Source organism: Balearica regulorum, chromosome 16, assembly GCF_011004875.1.
Source record: "Balearica regulorum gibbericeps isolate bBalReg1 chromosome 16, bBalReg1.pri, whole genome shotgun sequence".
In the NCBI taxonomy this organism is placed as follows: Eukaryota; Metazoa; Chordata; class Aves; order Gruiformes; family Gruidae; genus Balearica; species Balearica regulorum.
Window position 1 is genome coordinate 8259919 of NC_046199.1, and position 17924 is coordinate 8277842.

The window sequence follows — 17924 nt, forward strand, 5'->3', positions numbered from 1 at the left end:
GCAGATCCCTGCAGGCTTTCCCCTCCGGGAGCCCTGTGTGGTGATGCAGGGTGCTGCGGGTGGGAGCAGTGGGTGGCATCTGTGGGTGGGAGCAGTGGGTGGGAGGGCAGTGCACGACTGATGCCCTGGAGCTGACGCTGCTGCTTTCTGCTCCCTCCCAGGGTGCCCTGGAGCAGCCCCTGCCAGGCAGCCGCAGCCAGGGCAGCCTGGAACCACTCTGCCAGGGAAGAGCCCTTTGCCTGCGGAAGAGCCCAGCACGGTGCCCCGTCCGCAGCCCAGCAGGGTCACCCCAGATGGGAAGTGGGAGTCAGGTGTGGAGCGGGTGGGTAAGGACCAGCGCCTGCCCGGGGCTGAGCCAGTGACTGCTGTGACAGCCACGCCGGGGAAGAAGCCAGTGAGCGGGGGGGAGCCTGCGGCGGGGAACAAGCCCACACTGGCTGGGAAGTTGGACACTGGGAAGAAACCAAGTTCAGGGAAAAAGCCAGCATGTGGGGGGAAGACTGAGCCTAAGGAAAAGCCGGAGACTGGAGGGAAGCCGGAGACTGGAGGGAAGCCGGAGACTGGAGGGAAGCCAGAGGCTGGTGGGAAGCCAGAGGCTGGGGAGAAACCTGTGCTGGGGGAGAAGCCAGAGACTGGGGGGAAGCCAGAGAGTGAGGGGAAGCCTGAGGCAGGAGAGAAGCCTGAGTCCGACCAGGGTGACAGTGGGGAGGATGATGACAGTGACGATGATGATGATGACGATGACAACGATGATGATAAAAACGAGCATAGTGATGCCGACCATGGTGACAAGGGCGACGATGATGGCAACAGTGACGGCAACGATGATGGTGATGATGATGATGACGGTGATGATGATGACGATGGTGATGATGATGACGACTATGACAACGATGATGACTACGGAGATGATGATGACGATAGTGATGATGATGACGATAGTGATGATGATGATGACAGTGATGATGATGGTGGTGGTGATTACGCTTGGTGACCAATGCTGCAGGGCGTGCAGGGTGTGCGAGGAGTGTGTAGGGCGAGGAGAGCCCGCGGTGGGTGGGTGCAGGGGCAGCCACCCCTGGCCCCCTCTCTGCCTCACTCTGCCAGGGCCGGTCCCAGGCACCAACAGCATTTCGGGCAGGACCTTCTCTTTCCTAATAAACCCCACATTGGACCACTGGCTTGGTGTGACAAGCTGTCCCTGGTCATTGCCTGGCATGGCCAGACCATCGTGGTTGCCCCAGCCCTGCCTGGGGCTCTGGGAGCTCTCTCATCTGCTCCTGCCCAGCACGGGCTTGGCAGACCCTCTGCACAGCGACGGGACTCTTCCCTGTGGGACAGCCAGAGGGACGGCCCTGACCAGGCAACAGCAGAGCATCTCTGGGCCAGAAGAAACCTCCCTGGGTTTCATCCTGCCCCTGACTCCCTGGAGTACCCTGGGACAAGCTGCTCCATGGCCAATGCCCCCCCCCACCATCCTCCGAAAGCAGCTGCCGTGGCAGGGCTTGGCCAGGAGCCACACGGGCATGGACAGCCACGGGTCACGGATCTGGTGATTTTGCACAGGCGGTGTGCCAGGGTGCTGGGAGCTCGTGTGCCCCTTGGAGTCTCACCTGTGCCGTGCCATGCCAGCAGCAGGGTCAGGAGCTGGGGGACCACTGCCCGTTCCAGATGAGAGAGGCACCCCCAGCTGACCCCCAAGGGCTCAGTGCAGCCCCGACACGCTCCCACTGCAGAGCTGGCTGTGCCGCCATGGCCCTGGGGCGAGCCTGCGTCCTCTCCAGGGGCACAATGGGGTCCTGCCAGGGCTCCTGCTCCCAGGAGGGTCTCCAGGAATAGGAACGAGCCCAGCAGGGAGGGATGGATGGATGGATGGACCCGTGAAGTTTGGGCAGGACTTGTGAGCAGGAACCTGAGGACATGCCAGCTGCGGTGGCACAGCCCCTGCCCAGGACCCCAACCCTCCCACAGGGGCCGACGTGGTCCCATGGAGATCAGTGGGGGCTTGGCAGGAGAATGACACAGCAGGAGCCAGCCAGTACTCATCACAGATTGGGTTTACTGGGAGCTGGGGAGGACACAGGGAGTCCTGTTCTCAGCACTGAGTGGAGGGTGAGGTGGGACGGGGAGATGGGTGCTCCTTCTGTAGCCAGTGGGTCCCTCCACGGCCAGCTCTCTGGCTGTCTGGCTGTCCGGTGCAGGGTGGGGTGGGGTGGCTGCACATGTGGGGTCCTCAGTCCTGGTCCAGGTGGGGGCTAGGTGAATCCTGAGGGGAGATGGAAACATCCGTGTCCCAAGCCCTCACCTCTGAGTACACCGGGGTGCGGCTGTTGGCTCCTCAGCAGGGCCCTGCGGGCAAGGGGACCCGAGACCCCAGGCACCCCTCCTGGGGGAGCCATCGAGGGGTTTGCCAGTCACTTCTGCAGCATGTGAGGATGTGCGGGGAGACAGCACTGCTGTGTGGGACGCTGCACCTCAGCCATGGCAGTGCTTGTCCCTTTACATGTGGCTGCATATCCTCCCACAGCCCCATCCCACTGGCTCCCCGCGCCTGCCCGTGCCCACCCTGCACCCACCCCGTGCCCACCCCGCGCTCACCTGCGGCCACAAGCCGGGCCCAGAGGCAGCAGAGCCCCAGGAGCAGAAGCAGCGACAGCAGCCGCATGGTGTGGGGCGGGCAGCGTGGGGGTTGCCTGCCTGGGCACAGGCAGGGGCTTAAATCCTCCTGGGGCTGGAGGTTGGTCCCAGTGACCCCGTTCGTGCCTCAGCACCCGGCACGCTCCATCTGAGCGTGAACTCCCCCGTCCCCTCCCTCCTGCGGGCTGCTGCCACTGGACGAGCTGCATGAGGAGGCACGAAGGTGCTGCTGCTCGTCACTGGGCTCCGTGCAGACCCAAGAGAGCTGTGCCGTGCCATGCCGTGCCATGCCATGCCATGCTACAAGCCAAGAGCAGTCGGCTCAGCTTCTCATTAAGGGGACATGTACCGGTTGGGCAGCAGCGAGGGGCCAGGAGACACTGGTGTGGGGCTGGCCCTGCCGAGGCAGTGGAGGTGGCTCCCTGGCCAGGTGCTGCAGAGCGGCCGTGCTGCCCTGGCAGCTCTCCGGGCATTGTTCTGGCTCTGGGAACAATCGCCGGCTCCTGAGGGACATACTGTGACTGGACATGGTCCACAGCCCCATGCTGCCACCAGCAGCCTTGGGGCAGCAGTCGGGGTCCAGGGCTGGTCGGGGGGGGCATGGGGCCCCGGTGCTGGGGGTAGGGAGCTGGAGGCTGCGGGGGGGAAACGGGCTCTGCCCAGGTACCAGAGCTGTGCAGCGTTAGCATCAGGTCCTGTGTCCTTGCCGGGGTTGGGGTGGGTGCCTGGGTCCCTGTCACATGGTGCCGGAGCTCCCTCTCGCCTCCCGCTCCCTTCCATGGGGCTGGCAGGAATGGCCACCCCGGTCCCTGGGCGTGGGCATGGATCTGCACCAGCACCGTTGCTCAGAGGGGCATGGCCCTTTCCGCGGTCTGGCTGCACTTCCCACCCACAGCTCTGCCCGTGCCCAGAGCACCATGGCAATCACTTGGGCCCTGGCTCTCCCGGGGACCCTGAAGCCACCCCCACCACCACACTGCTCACGAGTATCTGTAAGCGTGCCACAGGCAGCACCGGTGGCAGGGGTGTCCCGTGAGCTGCTGCCTGTCCCCAGGGCTGCACCGTGCCAGCGCCATGTGAGGCTGCAAGTGGATTTGCTCGTGCTGCGTGTCGCAAGGATGGAGGCACCGGAGCTGCAGGGACTTTCCCTGCCGGCTTCCTTCCGGGAGTGCCTGTCCCTGCGAGAGGCAGGAGGGCTCTGGCACGCTCGGCCGGGCAGGCTGCCTGCGTGTGCGTGTATGTGTGCACGTGCAATCCAAGCCGGCCAGGTGTGGACACGTGTGTGTGCGTGTGCGTGTGTGCAGTCCATGCTCCGTGTGCACGTGCCATCTAAACTGTGCGTGCCCATGTGTGCCCGTCTGCAGTCCAGGCTGGCTGGGCAGCACCACACGCTTGCCAGCAGCCAGCTGCATGGGGACCCTCTCCCATCGTTGTGTCCCCATATGCGGGATGGAGGCGACGTGCAGGTGGGAAGACACACCCCAGGAGCACATGGAGCTGGGAGAAGAGGAGCAGTGGGGAGCACTGGCTCTAGTGTGCTGAGGTGTCCCCACTCCTCGCAGGGCCTGTCCCTGTCCCTGGGTGGGCAGCAAGGGACAGTGCCTGGCCTGTGTCAGCCCCAGGCAGTGTCAGCCCTGACAGGCCAGTGGGCTCCGTGCGGGGCCAGCTGGGACGTGCCACGGCCAGCGGGATCTGCTCTGCCCCTCGTCTCCCCCAGCACTTCTCCTGCCATGCACCCTGGTCCGGGCAGGAGCATCATCCTGGTGGCACAGCTCCGTCCCTGTCCCCATCCCCACTGGGTGCCCGCCCTGGGAGGTGCCACATTCCTGGGTGCTCCCTGGGCCGGGCTGCCCCAGTCACTATTTCCGCCACGGTGGAGGTCTGGCTGGTGGCTCTGCCCCGTGCGGCTGCGCCCATTACTCACACTGCACATCCTCGGCCATGTGAGCTGGACACGGCAGCAGGGCAGGGTGGGGGTCACTGACATGGGTCCCCACGGTGCACGGTTTTCTGTTGGTGCTGTGGCCCTGCTCTCCTTTGGGGTGTGGGGTTGGGAGTCTCCGTGCCACCGTGAATGTCCTGGACAGCTCAAGGTTGTGGAAGACGTGCTGAGGTCAGCTGCAGAACCATGGCCCTGGGATCACCGCAGTCCCCATGGAGGGGTCCCCTTCCCACCACTTGCCTTGACCCTGTGCGCCCCAATTGCCACCAGCATGGGGCTTTGTTCCTGCCCCACTCAGGCCTTGCCACATCGTCATGTCCCATGCCAGGGATGCTGCCAGGGTCTCTGTCCTGGTGCTTTGGAGGAGAGGCAGGGAGAAGCTGTGGTGAGGCACAGACAGGTCATGGCACCTCCCTCCAAACCTCGGCCCGTGTCCAACTTTCCTGGCCTCTCCCCACTGAGTTTTCCTCGCTTTCCACTTCCCCCTTGGGACAGTAATTACAGCAGTAATTAGGAAGACAATTATTCCTGATGAATGGGAACAGCTTAATCTGTTTCTCCCTCCTTTTGGCAGGTTTCACCCCCACGCCCGCCCACAGGTGCCAGTGGGATCAACGGGATGCTGGGGACCCGCCTGCCACCCAGCCCAGTGTTGGGCGCCCTGCGCTGTGGTGGGTCTGACCCCTGGCCAAAAGTGGGGCAGGCTGCGAGCCGCGTCCCATCCCCAGGGGATGCCTCTCGTGCCAGCACCATACAGCTGCCAGACTCGGACCCACTGCCAGGAGCAGGGGGCTGCAGGGTGGCGCAGCTCTGTGCAGGCAGTCCCTCAGGAGGGGAATGGGTGAAGGGGATGGCCCCAAGCCGGGAGAGGGTGATGAAGTGGGTGGCAAAGGACCGATGGTGCCTGCAGAGTGTGAATGGACGGGAGCATCATGGTTCTGCGGGACTTCCCTTCCCCAGCAGCGATGATTAGCAGATGAGGTGGTACCCATGGGCTCAGCCCCATGTGTGGGACCATCCTGCCAGGGATACTCTCCATCAATTGGGAGGGAGTGCTGGAGAAATGGGAGATGGGGCACATCCCCTGCATGGCTCTCGTGCAGCCTTTCCCTGAGGACCTACACCACAGGGAGAGCAATGCCACAGCATACGGTGCCCCCAGACCCTTCCCGGGCTGATGCCTGCACCAGAGCCGGCAGCTTTCCATGCCCTGCCATGGCACTGCCACGCTCACTGGCACTGGAGAGGCCGGCGCCGACCTCCCCCTGCCCATCCCCATCACCGCATCAAGGGGCTGCAGAGGGGTGCCGGTGGTGCCCCCAGCCCAGCTCGGGCATGCTGCTGCCACCCGCCTGGGCTCCCCAAGGGCTGCACCGTGGCAGCCTTCCCGTCCTACCGGTCTCCCCGGCTTGAGGGCTGTGGCTGGGATGCCATCGGGGAGGCCGGGCCCTGCCTGGGTGTGGCTCATTACCTGCATGGCAGGAATTAGCCGGGCCCGGGCGCCAGCCGTGCTCCCTCCGCCCCGCTGCCGCACCTTAAATCCCAGCCCCCTGCACCCGAGGCCCAGACCCGGCTGCCCAGGGCACCATGGAGCTGCCGCCTGGCTGCTTCTTCCTCCTCCTCCTCCTCGCAGCCCTGCTGCCCCTCGTCGCACGGTCTGGCCCAGCCCCGCTCGCAGATGGAAGAGAGGAGCCAGGGATGGGTGAGTGCGCCCGGGGCACGTCCCTGGGACGGGGATGCTCTGGGTGCCGCTGCTGCCCAGTGCTCCTTGTGCCCTGTGTGGTGCCAAGCATCTGTGGGGGGATGGGGCTCTGGGCGATTGGGGTCCAGCCCTGGGGTGCTGGGGGGCTGCTCAGCCCCCCACTCCACAGCCCTCCCCAGTGTCTTGGCGGCTCTGTCCCGCAGTGAAGCCCGGGTACTGCTACCACATCCCGGAGGTGGAGAACCCGCTGGATGAGGACTGCGGTGCCTGCCGCAGGGATGCCTCCTGCTCCCGCTGCACCGGTGACACTGGCTGCCCCGGTGCCACCAAGTGCTGCCCCAGCAAGTGCGGCTACACGTGCCAGGAGCCGGTGCTGGGTGAGGGCTCAGTGCCGTGGTGGTGGGGCTCTGGAGAGGCGGCATGGTGAGCGCAGGGGCGGGTGACAGGAGGGGTCAGCCAAGCAAACCGGGAAGGGGGTTTCCTGGGGTGCCCCCGAGCTCTTGCTGGGTCCTACAGAGTCCAGCGGGGCACTGTGCTGTGCAGTGGGGGAGCACCTGGGCTGCTGGTGCGTGGGGCCGTGGGGCAGGCGGGCACAGAGCTGGCTGCCAGCAGGAAGGGTTCGGCGGTGAGAGCGCACACGAGCTGTGCAGACTTCTCCGAGGGCCCCAGGAGCACCAAGCCTGGCGGCGTCCCAGTCCTGTCCCCAGCTCAGCCTGTTCCCCTCGGACCACGCAGATTTCTGCTACCTGCCCTCCGTCTGCGGGAGCTGCAAGGCGCTCTTCCGCCGCTTCTTCTTCAACGCCTCCAGCCAGCAGTGCGAGGAGTTCATCTATGGTGGCTGTGGCGGCAACAGGAACAACTTTGAGACCGAGAGCGAGTGCTTCCAGGCCTGCTCCCACATCGGTAACTAGCCATGTGCCATGGCTGGCAGCTGCTCCTGCCCCTGGCGATACCCGGCCCAGCTCCTTACCCCCCATCTCTCAGTTCCAGGTGCCTGATAGGGCCAGCCCAGGGACTGTGGTGGCCTCTGCACGGCCCCTGCCTGGTGGAAGATGCTGCTGCCGGCAGCCACATCCCCGTCCCCACAGGGAGGTGGGGCTGGTGGCCATGGGTGCTGCTGCCCGAGGTGGCCATTCCAGGGGCTGTGGTTTTCCCAGGGATGCTTGCCAGTGCAAGGGCAGGGACGTGCGCCCCCGGCAGTGTGGCTGCCCCCTCCTGTGCTGTGGTGCTGGGCCAGAGGAGCCTGTTCCTCCCCTGGGGCTGTGACACTTCAATACAAGGACAAGTCCTTGGATGAGCACGTCTGGGTCTGGTCCTTCCTGCCTGCATGGGCAGGAGTAGGCAGTGCCCGTCCCTCTGGGCCACCCTCCCTTGCTGGGACTGGGCAATGAGTGCCTTCAGGAGCACCGTGTGGTGGCCCCAGGGCTCACCCTGGCCACCACCCCGCAGCTTCCGCTGTGTCTGGATGGGCCCCAGCTCTGTCCCCAAGCTGCTGATGTGACATGGCTGGGAGCTAAAGCGACATAACGGAGGAGAAATGGCCCCCACCTCGATGGATACCCAGGGTACTGCCTGTCCCGCAACCTGCCCCTGGCCCCGTGGGTCTGTGTCTGCACCGCTTCGCTGGCCCCATGGCACCGACCCTGGCGTGGGCTGAGCCCCCTGGCCCCAGCCCTGGTAGGACCATCGCTTTCCCGGCGAGCTGTGGGCAATGCCGGGGCTGCTCCAGGAGCACGAGAGGCTGTTACAGGGCCTGGTGGAGCCAGCCTGGTGCTGCTGAGACTCGCAGGTGGCTGGAGGTGTCTATGGATGCGCTTTATTGCCGGAGGTGGTGGGGAGAGGACAGGCCAGCTGGGGCCTGTGACCGCCCTGTGTCCCCTAACGAAGGCATCTTCCTGCCTCGGAGCTGCTGCTCTCTCGTCACACAGAGTCTGAAAAGGAAGATGAGCTTTTAGGGAGCCCCAAGGCTGTGGGGGCAAGGGACCAGAGGCCACAGTTGTGGTCAAGCACAGCCAGCTCTGGTGAGAGCTTCATCCTGCTCAGTGTCCCTTTGGGTCCCCTCACCCCAAAAGTGCATCTCTGCTGGGAGCAGAGCGATGGGGCAGCAGCAGGAGCCGGCTCTGTGGCGACACCAAGCCAGGAGCATGCTGAGGGCTGTGCCCTTCATGCAGGTCTGGCTGGCACCCCACGTGCCCCGGTGCTGGCCCCAGCTCAGTGGCCCTGGGTCCTCTTACCACCAGGCACCCGCATGCAGACATGGCCACAGCCGTTGCTGCAGCACTTGTGGCCCCAGGGACAGTCCTCATCCAGGCTGCACAGGTCCAGGCATGTCCCACGGCCCCTGGGGACAGGGCACGCTCCCTCTCTGCCTGCAAAGCAGAGCACCCTGCCATGGGGCACCCAACTAGGGGGCACCCCATAGCTCCTGGAGCAATGCCTGGGTCCTGGCTGGCTGAGCTGCATCTCACCTCCAGGGATGTCCATGCAGACGCGGCCGCAGCTGGTGTGGATGCACCTCTGTCCCCAGGGACACTGTGAGTCTGCCTCGCACTTCTCCGTGCACTGCTTGGCACCATGCTGCGGCGCAACCACGGCATCGCGCTCTGCAGGCAGGAGAGGACAGTCACGTGGCGGCTCTGAGCTGAGGCCATGCATGCTCATCACTTGCATGGGAGAGGGGGAGGCATGGAAATAAGGACGGGGACAGATTGCATTCCTGGAGCCAGTAGGAGCAGGACCCTGTGGGCACAGCTGCCTCGGCAGCCCCGGGGCAGGGGACTCCAGCACGGTAACGGCATGGGGTCCTCACTGGGGACAGAGGGCCAGGATGCCCCTGAGGGGTTGGTGCTGAGGGGACCCTGGGCTCTGTCCCTGCTGGGCTCAGCCAGCGCGGGGGACTCACACCCCAGTGCAAGGGGCTGACCTTGCAGAGAGGCTGGCATGCAGACATGGCCGCAGCCATTGCTGCAGCACTTGTGGCCCCAAGGACACTCCTCATCGAAGTTGCACAGGTCCAGGCAGGTCCCCCCGTCCTTGGGGAGGGGGCACACTCCCACTCTGCCTGCAAGGCAAGCACCCAGCTGGGGGGCAGCCGGCTGGGAGCACCCCACTGTGGGGCACCCCAGGGCAGCCCCACAGGGGTCCCGGGAGACCTGGCTGGCTCTCACCTCCAGGGATGTCCATGCAGACGCGGCCACAGCCGGTGCTGGTGCACCTCTGTCCCTGAGGACACTGCCAGTCAGCTTTGCACTCGTCTGCACACTGGCCACCGGCCCCGTCCCGGCTCTCTGCAGGGGCACAGCGACCCGCGGTCACCTGTCTGCCCCGGGGGGCTGGCAGCCAGCTCCCCCTGGGCAGGCTGCTCCCGCTACCTCTGGGCACGGCCATGCACTCCCAGCTGCAGCCAGTGTCGCAGCACTTCTCCTCTCGTTGGCAGACACTGTCGTCCAGGCACTGGCTCCTGCGTCTGCGCCGGGGGTCCCAGCATGGCTGTACCCGGGGGCACTCCCCGGGGTGCTCTGCAGAAGGAGGGGACCAGACCGAGGGCGTGGGGTCCCCCACATCCCAGCCCCGCTCATACACCTCTGCCCTGTGCCAGCGGCTGGGCTGCCTGCGCTCACCTCTGGCAGGGCGGGTGCAGTGCATGGCGCAGCCAGAGAAGCAGCACTTCTCCTGCCGGGGACAGTCCCTGTCGTGGGCGCAGGAGTCCACCTCTGCGCACAGCTCCGGCGTCTGCTGTGGCCTCAACTTTGGGCACTCTCCAGGTTTGTCTGAGAGGGGCAGGAAGGGGCAGCAGGGGCAGGGGCAAGAATCCCCCCCACGCTGCGGGCACCCGCCTTCCAAGAGCCTTGGAGCACCCTGATGGCTGCACCCCAGGGGGTCTGAGCGCCTGCCCTGCAGCAGCACTGCCCCACATCCTGCCCTGCAGGAGGTTTGCCAGTGTTCCCGGTGGTGTGTAGCACTGCCCTCCTGGTGACTGTCCCCTCACCTCGTTCGGGGGCCGAGCACACGTGGCCACATCTGCTACTGCAGCACTTCTCAGCCCCCGGGCACTGCCAGTCCCCAGCACAGGCGGTGCCACACGGGGCTGCAGTGGTCAGCACCTCCTCGGCCAGGGGGCAGATGCCCGGTTTCTCTGGGGGGGCAGGAGACAGCAGGGCTGGGGGTGTGGGGGGTGACCCAGACCCGCAGCCCCCGGAGCTGGGTAGGACCCCTGCCCGCTGCTTCCCTGCCCAGCACGGGGCTGAGCAGCTCGCACCTCGGGACGGGGGCAGGCAGACATAGTCACAGCCATGCAGGCAACACTTCTCCTTGCCGGGGCACTCAGTGTCGTGCTGGCACCAGGCTCTGCAGTCGTAGCTGGGGAACAGCCCGGCGCGGGCTGGGCAGAAACCAGCCTTCCCTGCAGGGCAGGGCGCGGGGTGGCTGCAGTGCCCCTGAGCCTGGCTGTACAGACCCGAACTGCTGCCCAGCCACCCCCATGGGGCACACAGCCCCATGGCACCACAGTCCCCTCAGCACCGCGGCCCCCTCAGCACCATGGCCCTGAGTGCACCAGGCACCGCAGCACAGCTCTGCCCCGTGGCAACGCTGCAGCATCTCCTCCCATGGGAACCACTGGGCTGGCACCAGCCCTCTCTGCCTGAACTCACGGCAGCAGTGGTGGGGCTGGGGAAGTGTCTGCCCTGCATGTGCCAAGCGCTCCCAACCATGGCATGGGACAGCTTGGTACCAGGGACCCCGAGGTGGACAGGGTGCAGGTCCCCAGGGGTCCCAGCCTGGGTGGGTCCCCCCAGCCCTTCCCTTCCGCTTCGGCTCCTGGCACCGCTTGCAGGTGTGGCCACAGGGACCAGGGTGGGCAGAGCTGCCGAAGCTCCGGGGCAACTCCTGCCCCCCTCACCTCGGCCATGTACATGGCACTCCCGTCTGCACCGCTGGTGACAGCACACCTCGGATGGGGGACAGTCCTGGTCCTGGTGGCATCTCTGCCGGTGGTGTGGCTGCGGGGTGGTTGGGGCAGGGCTGGCATCCTCTGCATCACAGAGCAGGGCCCGGCCGGTGGTACCGACAGGGAGGAGGTGAGATGGGGACAGTGGCCTCACTGGAGAGTGGCTTCACCATCCCTTCCCCACTCCAGCACCCACCCAGGAGCCACATGGGTGGCTATGAGCCATGAGCCCTACCCCAGCCCCTTTCTGCCTATCATGGCACCATGGCCATGAGCATGTGTCCACCCACAGACATGTCTGTGCCGTGCTGGTGCATGGCTGAAGCCACTGCACCGCCGGCAGTGCTTGCCTCCTGCGGCACCACATTGGCAGGAGGCCCCGGCACGGGGAGGGTGCGGGGCAGTGGTGGCGCTGGCCCCCGGCACAGCCAGGCTCACCGTGCAGCGGGGCCAGGCAGGTGAGTCCACAGGTGAGGGGGCAGCACTTGGCGCTGCTGGGGCAGTCGGTGTCCTGGGTGCAGGGGGCCCGGCACGGTGGGTCGCTGTCCAGTGGGGGGCTGGCGGGGCAGGCACCGGGTTTCACTGGGGACAGCAGTGAGAGGTCAGGGATGGGCAGTGGCTTTCCTGCCAGCCCCGCCAGCTTCGGCAGAGCCTAGCCTGGCAAGCCCGGGGTGAGGGGTCCCTGTTGTGCCACAGCTCCGTGCCTTGGGGCACCCTTGGTCCCTGAGCCATGGCCCTGCCTGTGCTGCCTGTCCTGTCCCGTCTCAGTCTCACCGGATGGGGCTGCCGGCAGGCACTGGCGGCCACAGCTGCTGTTGCAGCATTTCTGCACATCGGGGCAGTCGCTGTCACCTCGGCACCACTCCTGGCACGGCCCTGCAGGCCCCGGCTGCGCCGCAGGGCACTCCCCAGGTTTGGGCTGGTCTGGCAGAGCAGAGCAAGCGTGAAGCTTCAGCATCCCCGACCGGCTGCCCTGCCCGCCCCGGGGCTCCCTGGCCCCTCACCGTGGCCCACATGTGCCTGGCGCCCATGTCCTGGCGCTGGGGTTCGCTGGCAGCTGCTGGGAGCTGCCAGTGTAGGGGAAGTGATGTACAGCTGCCGTGGGGGCCTGTGGCGGTAGGGAGGTGGCACATGTCTATGGCATGGAGGGGCCATGGGGCTGCCCCACGGTGAGCCGGGGCTCTCCTGCTACTGTGCTCCCAACGGGCCCCCCGGAGACCTTACCCTGCACCGGCTCCAGGCAGGCGGGGCCACAGCCCAGTGGGCAGCACTTCTGCGCTCCCAGGCAGTCCTTGTCCTCCAGGCAGGGGAAGGAGCAGGGGTAAAAGAGCCCCTCAGGAGCCGCCGCTGGGCAGGCACCGGGTTTCTCTGCAACACCGAGTAGCGCAGGGCCGAGAGGTGAGGCTGCACCAGCGGTATCCCAGGGCAGTGCTGGGAAACCCACCCAGGCTGGACCCCACTGCCCGCCCTTGCCCGACCCCTCTGTGTGCCCCATCCCAGCCTTAGCAGCGCACAGAGAGCTGCTCTGTGGCAACTGGGACAGCACAAGTATGGGGACAGGGATGGGGGCAAAGGGTGCTGGCTGCCCCAGGACAGAGGTGGTGCTGGTGGCTGTGCCACGGTGCCATACCTTCTGCCGGGGGGGTGCAGCGGAGCCGGCATTCCCGGGGGCAGCACTTGTGCCAGCCGGGGCAGCTGGAGTCATTGGTGCAGAGGGGGGGCTCCAGGCGCAGGCAGCGTGTGAAGTCCCGTGGGCACCTCCCTGGCTTCTGCAGCTCCCCTGCAGTGGGACGGCGGCATTAGGGCAGCGCCGGGTGGCAGAGCCCCTCGCTCTGCTGGGGAGTGGCTCATGGGTCCCCCCGGGGGCAACCAGAGAGGGGAGCACATCCCGGGGGGATAGGGTCCTGTCAGGAGCTTTTGGGGTCCCGGGCTAGGGGCCTGGCTCACGCTGACCCTCCCTCGCTGGCACAGCAGTGCCTGGCCGACGGCAATGCCTGGGGCTGCCAGGCTGAACTTGGGGTGCGGGCAGCCCTGCTGTCATGGCAGGAGAGGGCCTGGTCAGAGCGGGGCTGGAGCCTCCCCTGCAGCACGGCCCCAGGGCTGCCGTACCCCCACATAGAGACCTGCACAGCACAGCACGACACAGTGTGGCATGGCACGGCACGGCACGGCACGGGGCTGTGTGCGCCTTCGCAAGGCAGCGAGTGCCACAAGGAGTGTCCCTGGCCCTGCCAGGGAGAAGCCAGCACCGAGCCAGCACCAGCTGGAGGTCAGGATCCGTCCCTGAGCATCCTGCTGCCCAATGCATCCTCACTGCAAGTGGCACGCTCCTTGCCGCTGCCTCCTCCTCCTCCTCTTCTTCCTCCTCCTCCTGGCACCCTGTGCTCATCTTAGCCAGGCTGGGAAAATCAGGACGAGCCTTGCCTTTGGCACAGGCGTGGGTGAGCTCCAGCTGGCGCCTGTGCCCGGCTTCTGCCCGCCAGCCGGGAGATACCGCGGGGGCAGCAGTTTCTGCAAACATCCCTGCTGGCTCTCGGCAGGGCCGTGCTGTTTGGGCTGCAAACAGAGACGCTGTCGGGAGGTTTCACTCCAAACAGCAGCTGTTTCGTTAAAACAAAGGAACCCAGCTCTTGTCTTGGGGTGGGTAGAGCAGCACCGCAGCTGGGCATAACCGCCCCCGGCATCACCCCCATGGTGGGGGGGGGGGGCTCGATAGCAGGGAGCCGTTCCCAGGAAGCAGCACCCACAGCCCAGACACCTCTGCTGGGGTTTGGGTCCGTCTGTGTGGTCGGGGAACACATGCAGGGGAGGGGAAGGGATGGGAGGTGTGAGGGGCAGAGCCCAGACACTGCAGGGGTGTGGGTGCAGGGGTCCATGCAGCCCCGGCCCTCTGCCCAGCACCCACCTGCCCCTGCCAGCACCCTCTTCACTCCCACCTTTGCCACGCAGAGATCTCTGCCCAGAGACCCCTCCTCAGGGCCGGGCCAGGCGCTGGGCTCTGGCACAGGCGTCCCAAATCCAGGTCTGCCAGTGTCGGTGCGGGAGTGTCCAGGGAGGCCAGGAGGGCCCCTGCCACGTGCAGCACCCCTGGGTGCTGACAGCTGCTGTGCACGCAGGGTGCAAGGGGTGCACATAGGGGTGCAGGGTATGCACACACGCCTGTGCAGCCCAGAGTGGGAGTGGGGTCCCCGAGGCAGCGGGGCTGCGGCGCAGGTGCTGCAGCCCACCAGGACACAGTGCCCACCAGCATTTGCCGGACAGTGCCAGCTTGTGCCAGGCAGGGACAGGGGGGGCATGGCAGGGGCACAGGGGGGCTGGGGTACAAGGAGCTGGCCCCAGGATGCCTGTCCCTGGCAGTTGCCAGGTTTGCCTGCCGGTACTCACCACCTTTCTCCTCTGGTGCAGTACCCAGCTCTGCCCTGAGGATGAGGACCCCCAGGAGGAGGAGCACCCCCAGCCTCATGGTGCTGCCAGGGATGTCGTGCGTGTCTGGAGCTGAGCTGGAGCTGGGTTTAAAGTCTCTGGCGGGGGTGCCTGGGGTGACAGGGCAGCTGAAGCCGGGCTGCCAGCCGTGGCAGGCTGGCTGTGCCGTGGGCAGGAGGAGCAGGAGGAGGGGCAATTCCCAGAACCCACCGGCGCCCCGCCAGCCATCCCGCTTATCTCCGGCCGAGCCGCGCTTCAGGTCAGAGCGACCTGCAGGTCTGGGGAGTGCAGATGGGGTCGGGTGGCTGCTGTCCCCCATGGCACACAGCCCCGTCCCTGCGACCCCCTGCCTGGGTTTCCCTCCAGTCCCACTTGCCTTTCGCCTCCCCGGGGTGGGGGTCATGGACAGACCCCACATCTTGGCTCCGATGCGGCAGCGGGAGCAGCCAGATGGGCTCTGCCACCACGGTGATGGTCCGCAGCTGTGGCTCGGCTCAGCCAGGTGTAGCCTCTGAGCATGGGACTGCTTGGTGTCCAGCACCATGAGGTGGGAGAGGTGTCCTCGGCCAGCTCAGTGTCCCAGCACAATGACAGGGCTGGGCTGGGACTCGGGAGTGAGCAGGTCCTGCCGTGGTCCCTGGCACGTGGCTGCTCCTCCCTGCCCCCTTCCCTGCCCGGGTGCTTTATCTACCTTGACCCGTGACTGCTTTTCCAACCAGGTTTTCACATTTTGGGATGCAAATGAGCCCGCCCTTGGTGCAAGGAATCCGAGGGAACTGGTTTCTGCACTCCAGTCCATGATTGCTGAGGGGACATTGGTGCGGCCCCTGGACCTGGCGGGATGGTCATAGTGGGGTGATGGTGGCTGGAGGGCACCCGCATGGAAACGGGAACCTCTCCCTGCCCCAGGGCAGCACCTGCCTGCAAGGACAGCTGCTAGGCACCTGCCTGCACCTCCCTGCCTGCACACAGCCCAGGGCTGCCTGTGCCTTCTGGGAACCCACAGCTGAGCACAGGAATGGTGACCCAGAGCAGAAGGTGGCTATGTGCCGGTTTATTCTGTTTTCAGAGATGTGAAGCGGCTGGGACCAGCAGGGATGCAGGGGTTTGCCTCCGTGCCAGGGCTGCCAGAAGCCTTGGCCTGGAGTGGGGTGATGTGGGCACTGCGCGGCCCTCGATGGCACAGCTGGAGTGCCGGAGACCCTGGCCAGGACCTGTCAGATCAATGTCAGTGCCACGTTCCTGGCAGTGCAGATGGTCCTGCGCAGGGATGGGTCAGGGGACAGTGGGTGCTGCTGGCAGCAGCACCTCTTTGCTCATCCGCGGGGTTGTGATGGCAGCGGGGTGGGGAGTGGCCTCGAAATGGCAGCTTCTGACGCAGCCCAGGCTAGACTGTGCCTGGAAGAGATGGATGAGGCAGTCAGTGCAGGATGGGTGCTCCCACCCTGAGGGATGGGGGGCCTTGAGATGCCCCAACCCTGGGCCACTCTCAGCCCCCTCCAGGCTGGACCCGCTGCAGTGGTGAGACCTGCGCGGTACCCTGGGCTGCTGGGACCCAGGAGGTGGCAGACTGGGGGGGACACCTTACCCTGCAGTGGGGGGACACATGCCCGGCCGCAGCCCCGCAGGCAGCACTTCTGGCCAGGGGGACAATCCTTGTCCTGCAGGCACAGGAGGAGGCACTCGGCCACCTGGTCACCATCAGATGCAGGGGGACAGAGCCCAGGCCGTGCTGGCACATGTGGAGAGAGGGAGGGGTGAGGAACTCACCTCCTGTGGGCAGGGCAGCTCCCCTACCCTGGAGGGGTGCCCTGCCCATAGGGGATGAGCCCTTCACCTGGCTCCTGCCCCATGGGGACAGGGACTGGGTCCCCATGTCCCCATTGCTCATCAGGGAGGGCCATGGTGAGGGGCAGCCCCTGGGGAGGGCAGGCGCAGCCAAGGAGGTGCCAGCCCTGGCTGGGGGAGCTTGGCCTGGGACAGGGCAGGGAGGGGATGTGGGGGGTCTCTGCCCCACAGAGGGCTGGTGGCTTTACCCTCTGTGGGTGGTTTGCAGACGTGGCCACAGCCAGTGGTGCAGCACTTTGCAGTCCCAGGGCAGTTGCCATCACTGTCACACAGCTCCAGACAGGGTCCCAGGGAGCCCCGCAGCACCACAGGGCACGCGCCAGGCTTCGCTGTGGCACGGCGGCTCCCTGGTGACAACAGAGACCACAGCCATGCCGGGATCCTGCTTCCCCCAGCCCCACTCCTGGCATGGCCTGGGACTCCATCCTGCCCCCATCCTGCCCCACGTCCTCCCTCCCAGAGCCCAGTGTTGCCCTCAGCTGCCAGCCTCATGTTCACACCAGTCTGTCCCAGTGAGACCAGTCACAGCTGCACGTGTGATGCCAGCTGGCAGCTGGAGTGGTGAGGGATAACCCTGGCCGCAGTCCCTGCCAGCCCCCAGCCCAAGTGGGGTGCAGGATGGGAGTGCAGGATGGGGGTGCAGATGGTGTGCAGCCCCTCACCTGCTCAGGGCCGTGGCCCACCCATCACAGAGGAGCTGGCATGGCAATCTTTTCCTGCAGCACCCCAGGGGTCTGCTCCTGCCCAGGAGCTCATGAAGGCCAGGGCGTGCCCGGGGTGGGCAGGTGGCACCACAAGCTGCAGTCAGCGGCACACGTTCCCTGAGGCCTGGATGGCTGCCACCGGCTGCACACTTGGCCGGGCACGGTCTGGCACACGCCAGGCTTTGTGAGGGAGGAAGAGCCATGCTACCACCAGCATGGATGTGGAGTGGATGTGGGGTGGCTGCAGGGTGGCTGCGGGGCAGCTGTGGGCAGTGCCTGGGACGCACCCGCTTGGAGAAGTGGGTCTGGTGAGCCCCGGCCCTGGGGGAGCAGAGCCCACGGGTGCCCAGCCCATGGATGGCAGGGGATGTACCTCTCTCTGGGGGAGTGCAGGCCAGCCCGCAGCCGGAGAAGCAGCACTTGTGGTCCCTGGGGCAGTCCCGGTCATCAGTGCAGCGGTTGGGGCAGGCAGCGGCGCTCCTCCGGGCACGCTTCCGTGGGCAGAGGCCAGGTTTGGCTGCAGGGGAGGGGAGGCTCAGGGCTCAGCGTGGAGCTGGCCTGGCCCCAGCCTGGCCCCACGGCACCCATGTCTCCCTGACAGAGTGATGGGGGGCTGCGGACTTGTGGGGCTGCCCTGTGGCACCACCAGCCTGGCATGAGGACACCCGGGCCACCTTACCTGGTTCAGCACGCACACAGTGGGCACAGCAGCTGTGGGCA

At 66.3% G+C, this 17924-nt stretch overlaps 1 protein-coding gene across 1 annotated transcript; it reads left to right on the plus strand.

Moving 5' to 3' along the window:
* The first annotated feature begins 6148 nt into the window (after positions 1 to 6148).
* Positions 6149 to 7413, plus strand: LOC142604083 (eppin-like). The gene is made up of 4 exons (XM_075768262.1): positions 6149 to 6281; positions 6485 to 6658; positions 7017 to 7184; positions 7266 to 7413. Exons 1-4 carry the CDS (start codon positions 6167 to 6169, stop codon positions 7277 to 7279), a joined length of 471 nt encoding a protein of 156 aa, XP_075624377.1. The 5' UTR covers positions 6149 to 6166; the 3' UTR covers positions 7280 to 7413.
* Positions 7414 to 17924: the final 10511 nt, after the last annotated feature.

What these genes read in the sequence shown, in the direction of transcription:
- LOC142604083 (XM_075768262.1), top strand. Translation starts at nt 6,167, where the DNA reads ATGGAGCTGCCGCCTGGCTGCTTCTTCCTCCTCCTCCTCCTCGCAGCC. An exon ending in AAGAGAGGAGCCAGGGATGG is followed by an intron (nt 6,282 to 6,484) that starts GTGAGTGCGCCC and finishes TCTGTCCCGCAG; the next exon opens with TGAAGCCCGGGTACTGCTAC. An exon ending in GTGCCAGGAGCCGGTGCTGG is followed by an intron (nt 6,659 to 7,016) that starts GTGAGGGCTCAG and finishes CGGACCACGCAG; the next exon opens with ATTTCTGCTACCTGCCCTCC.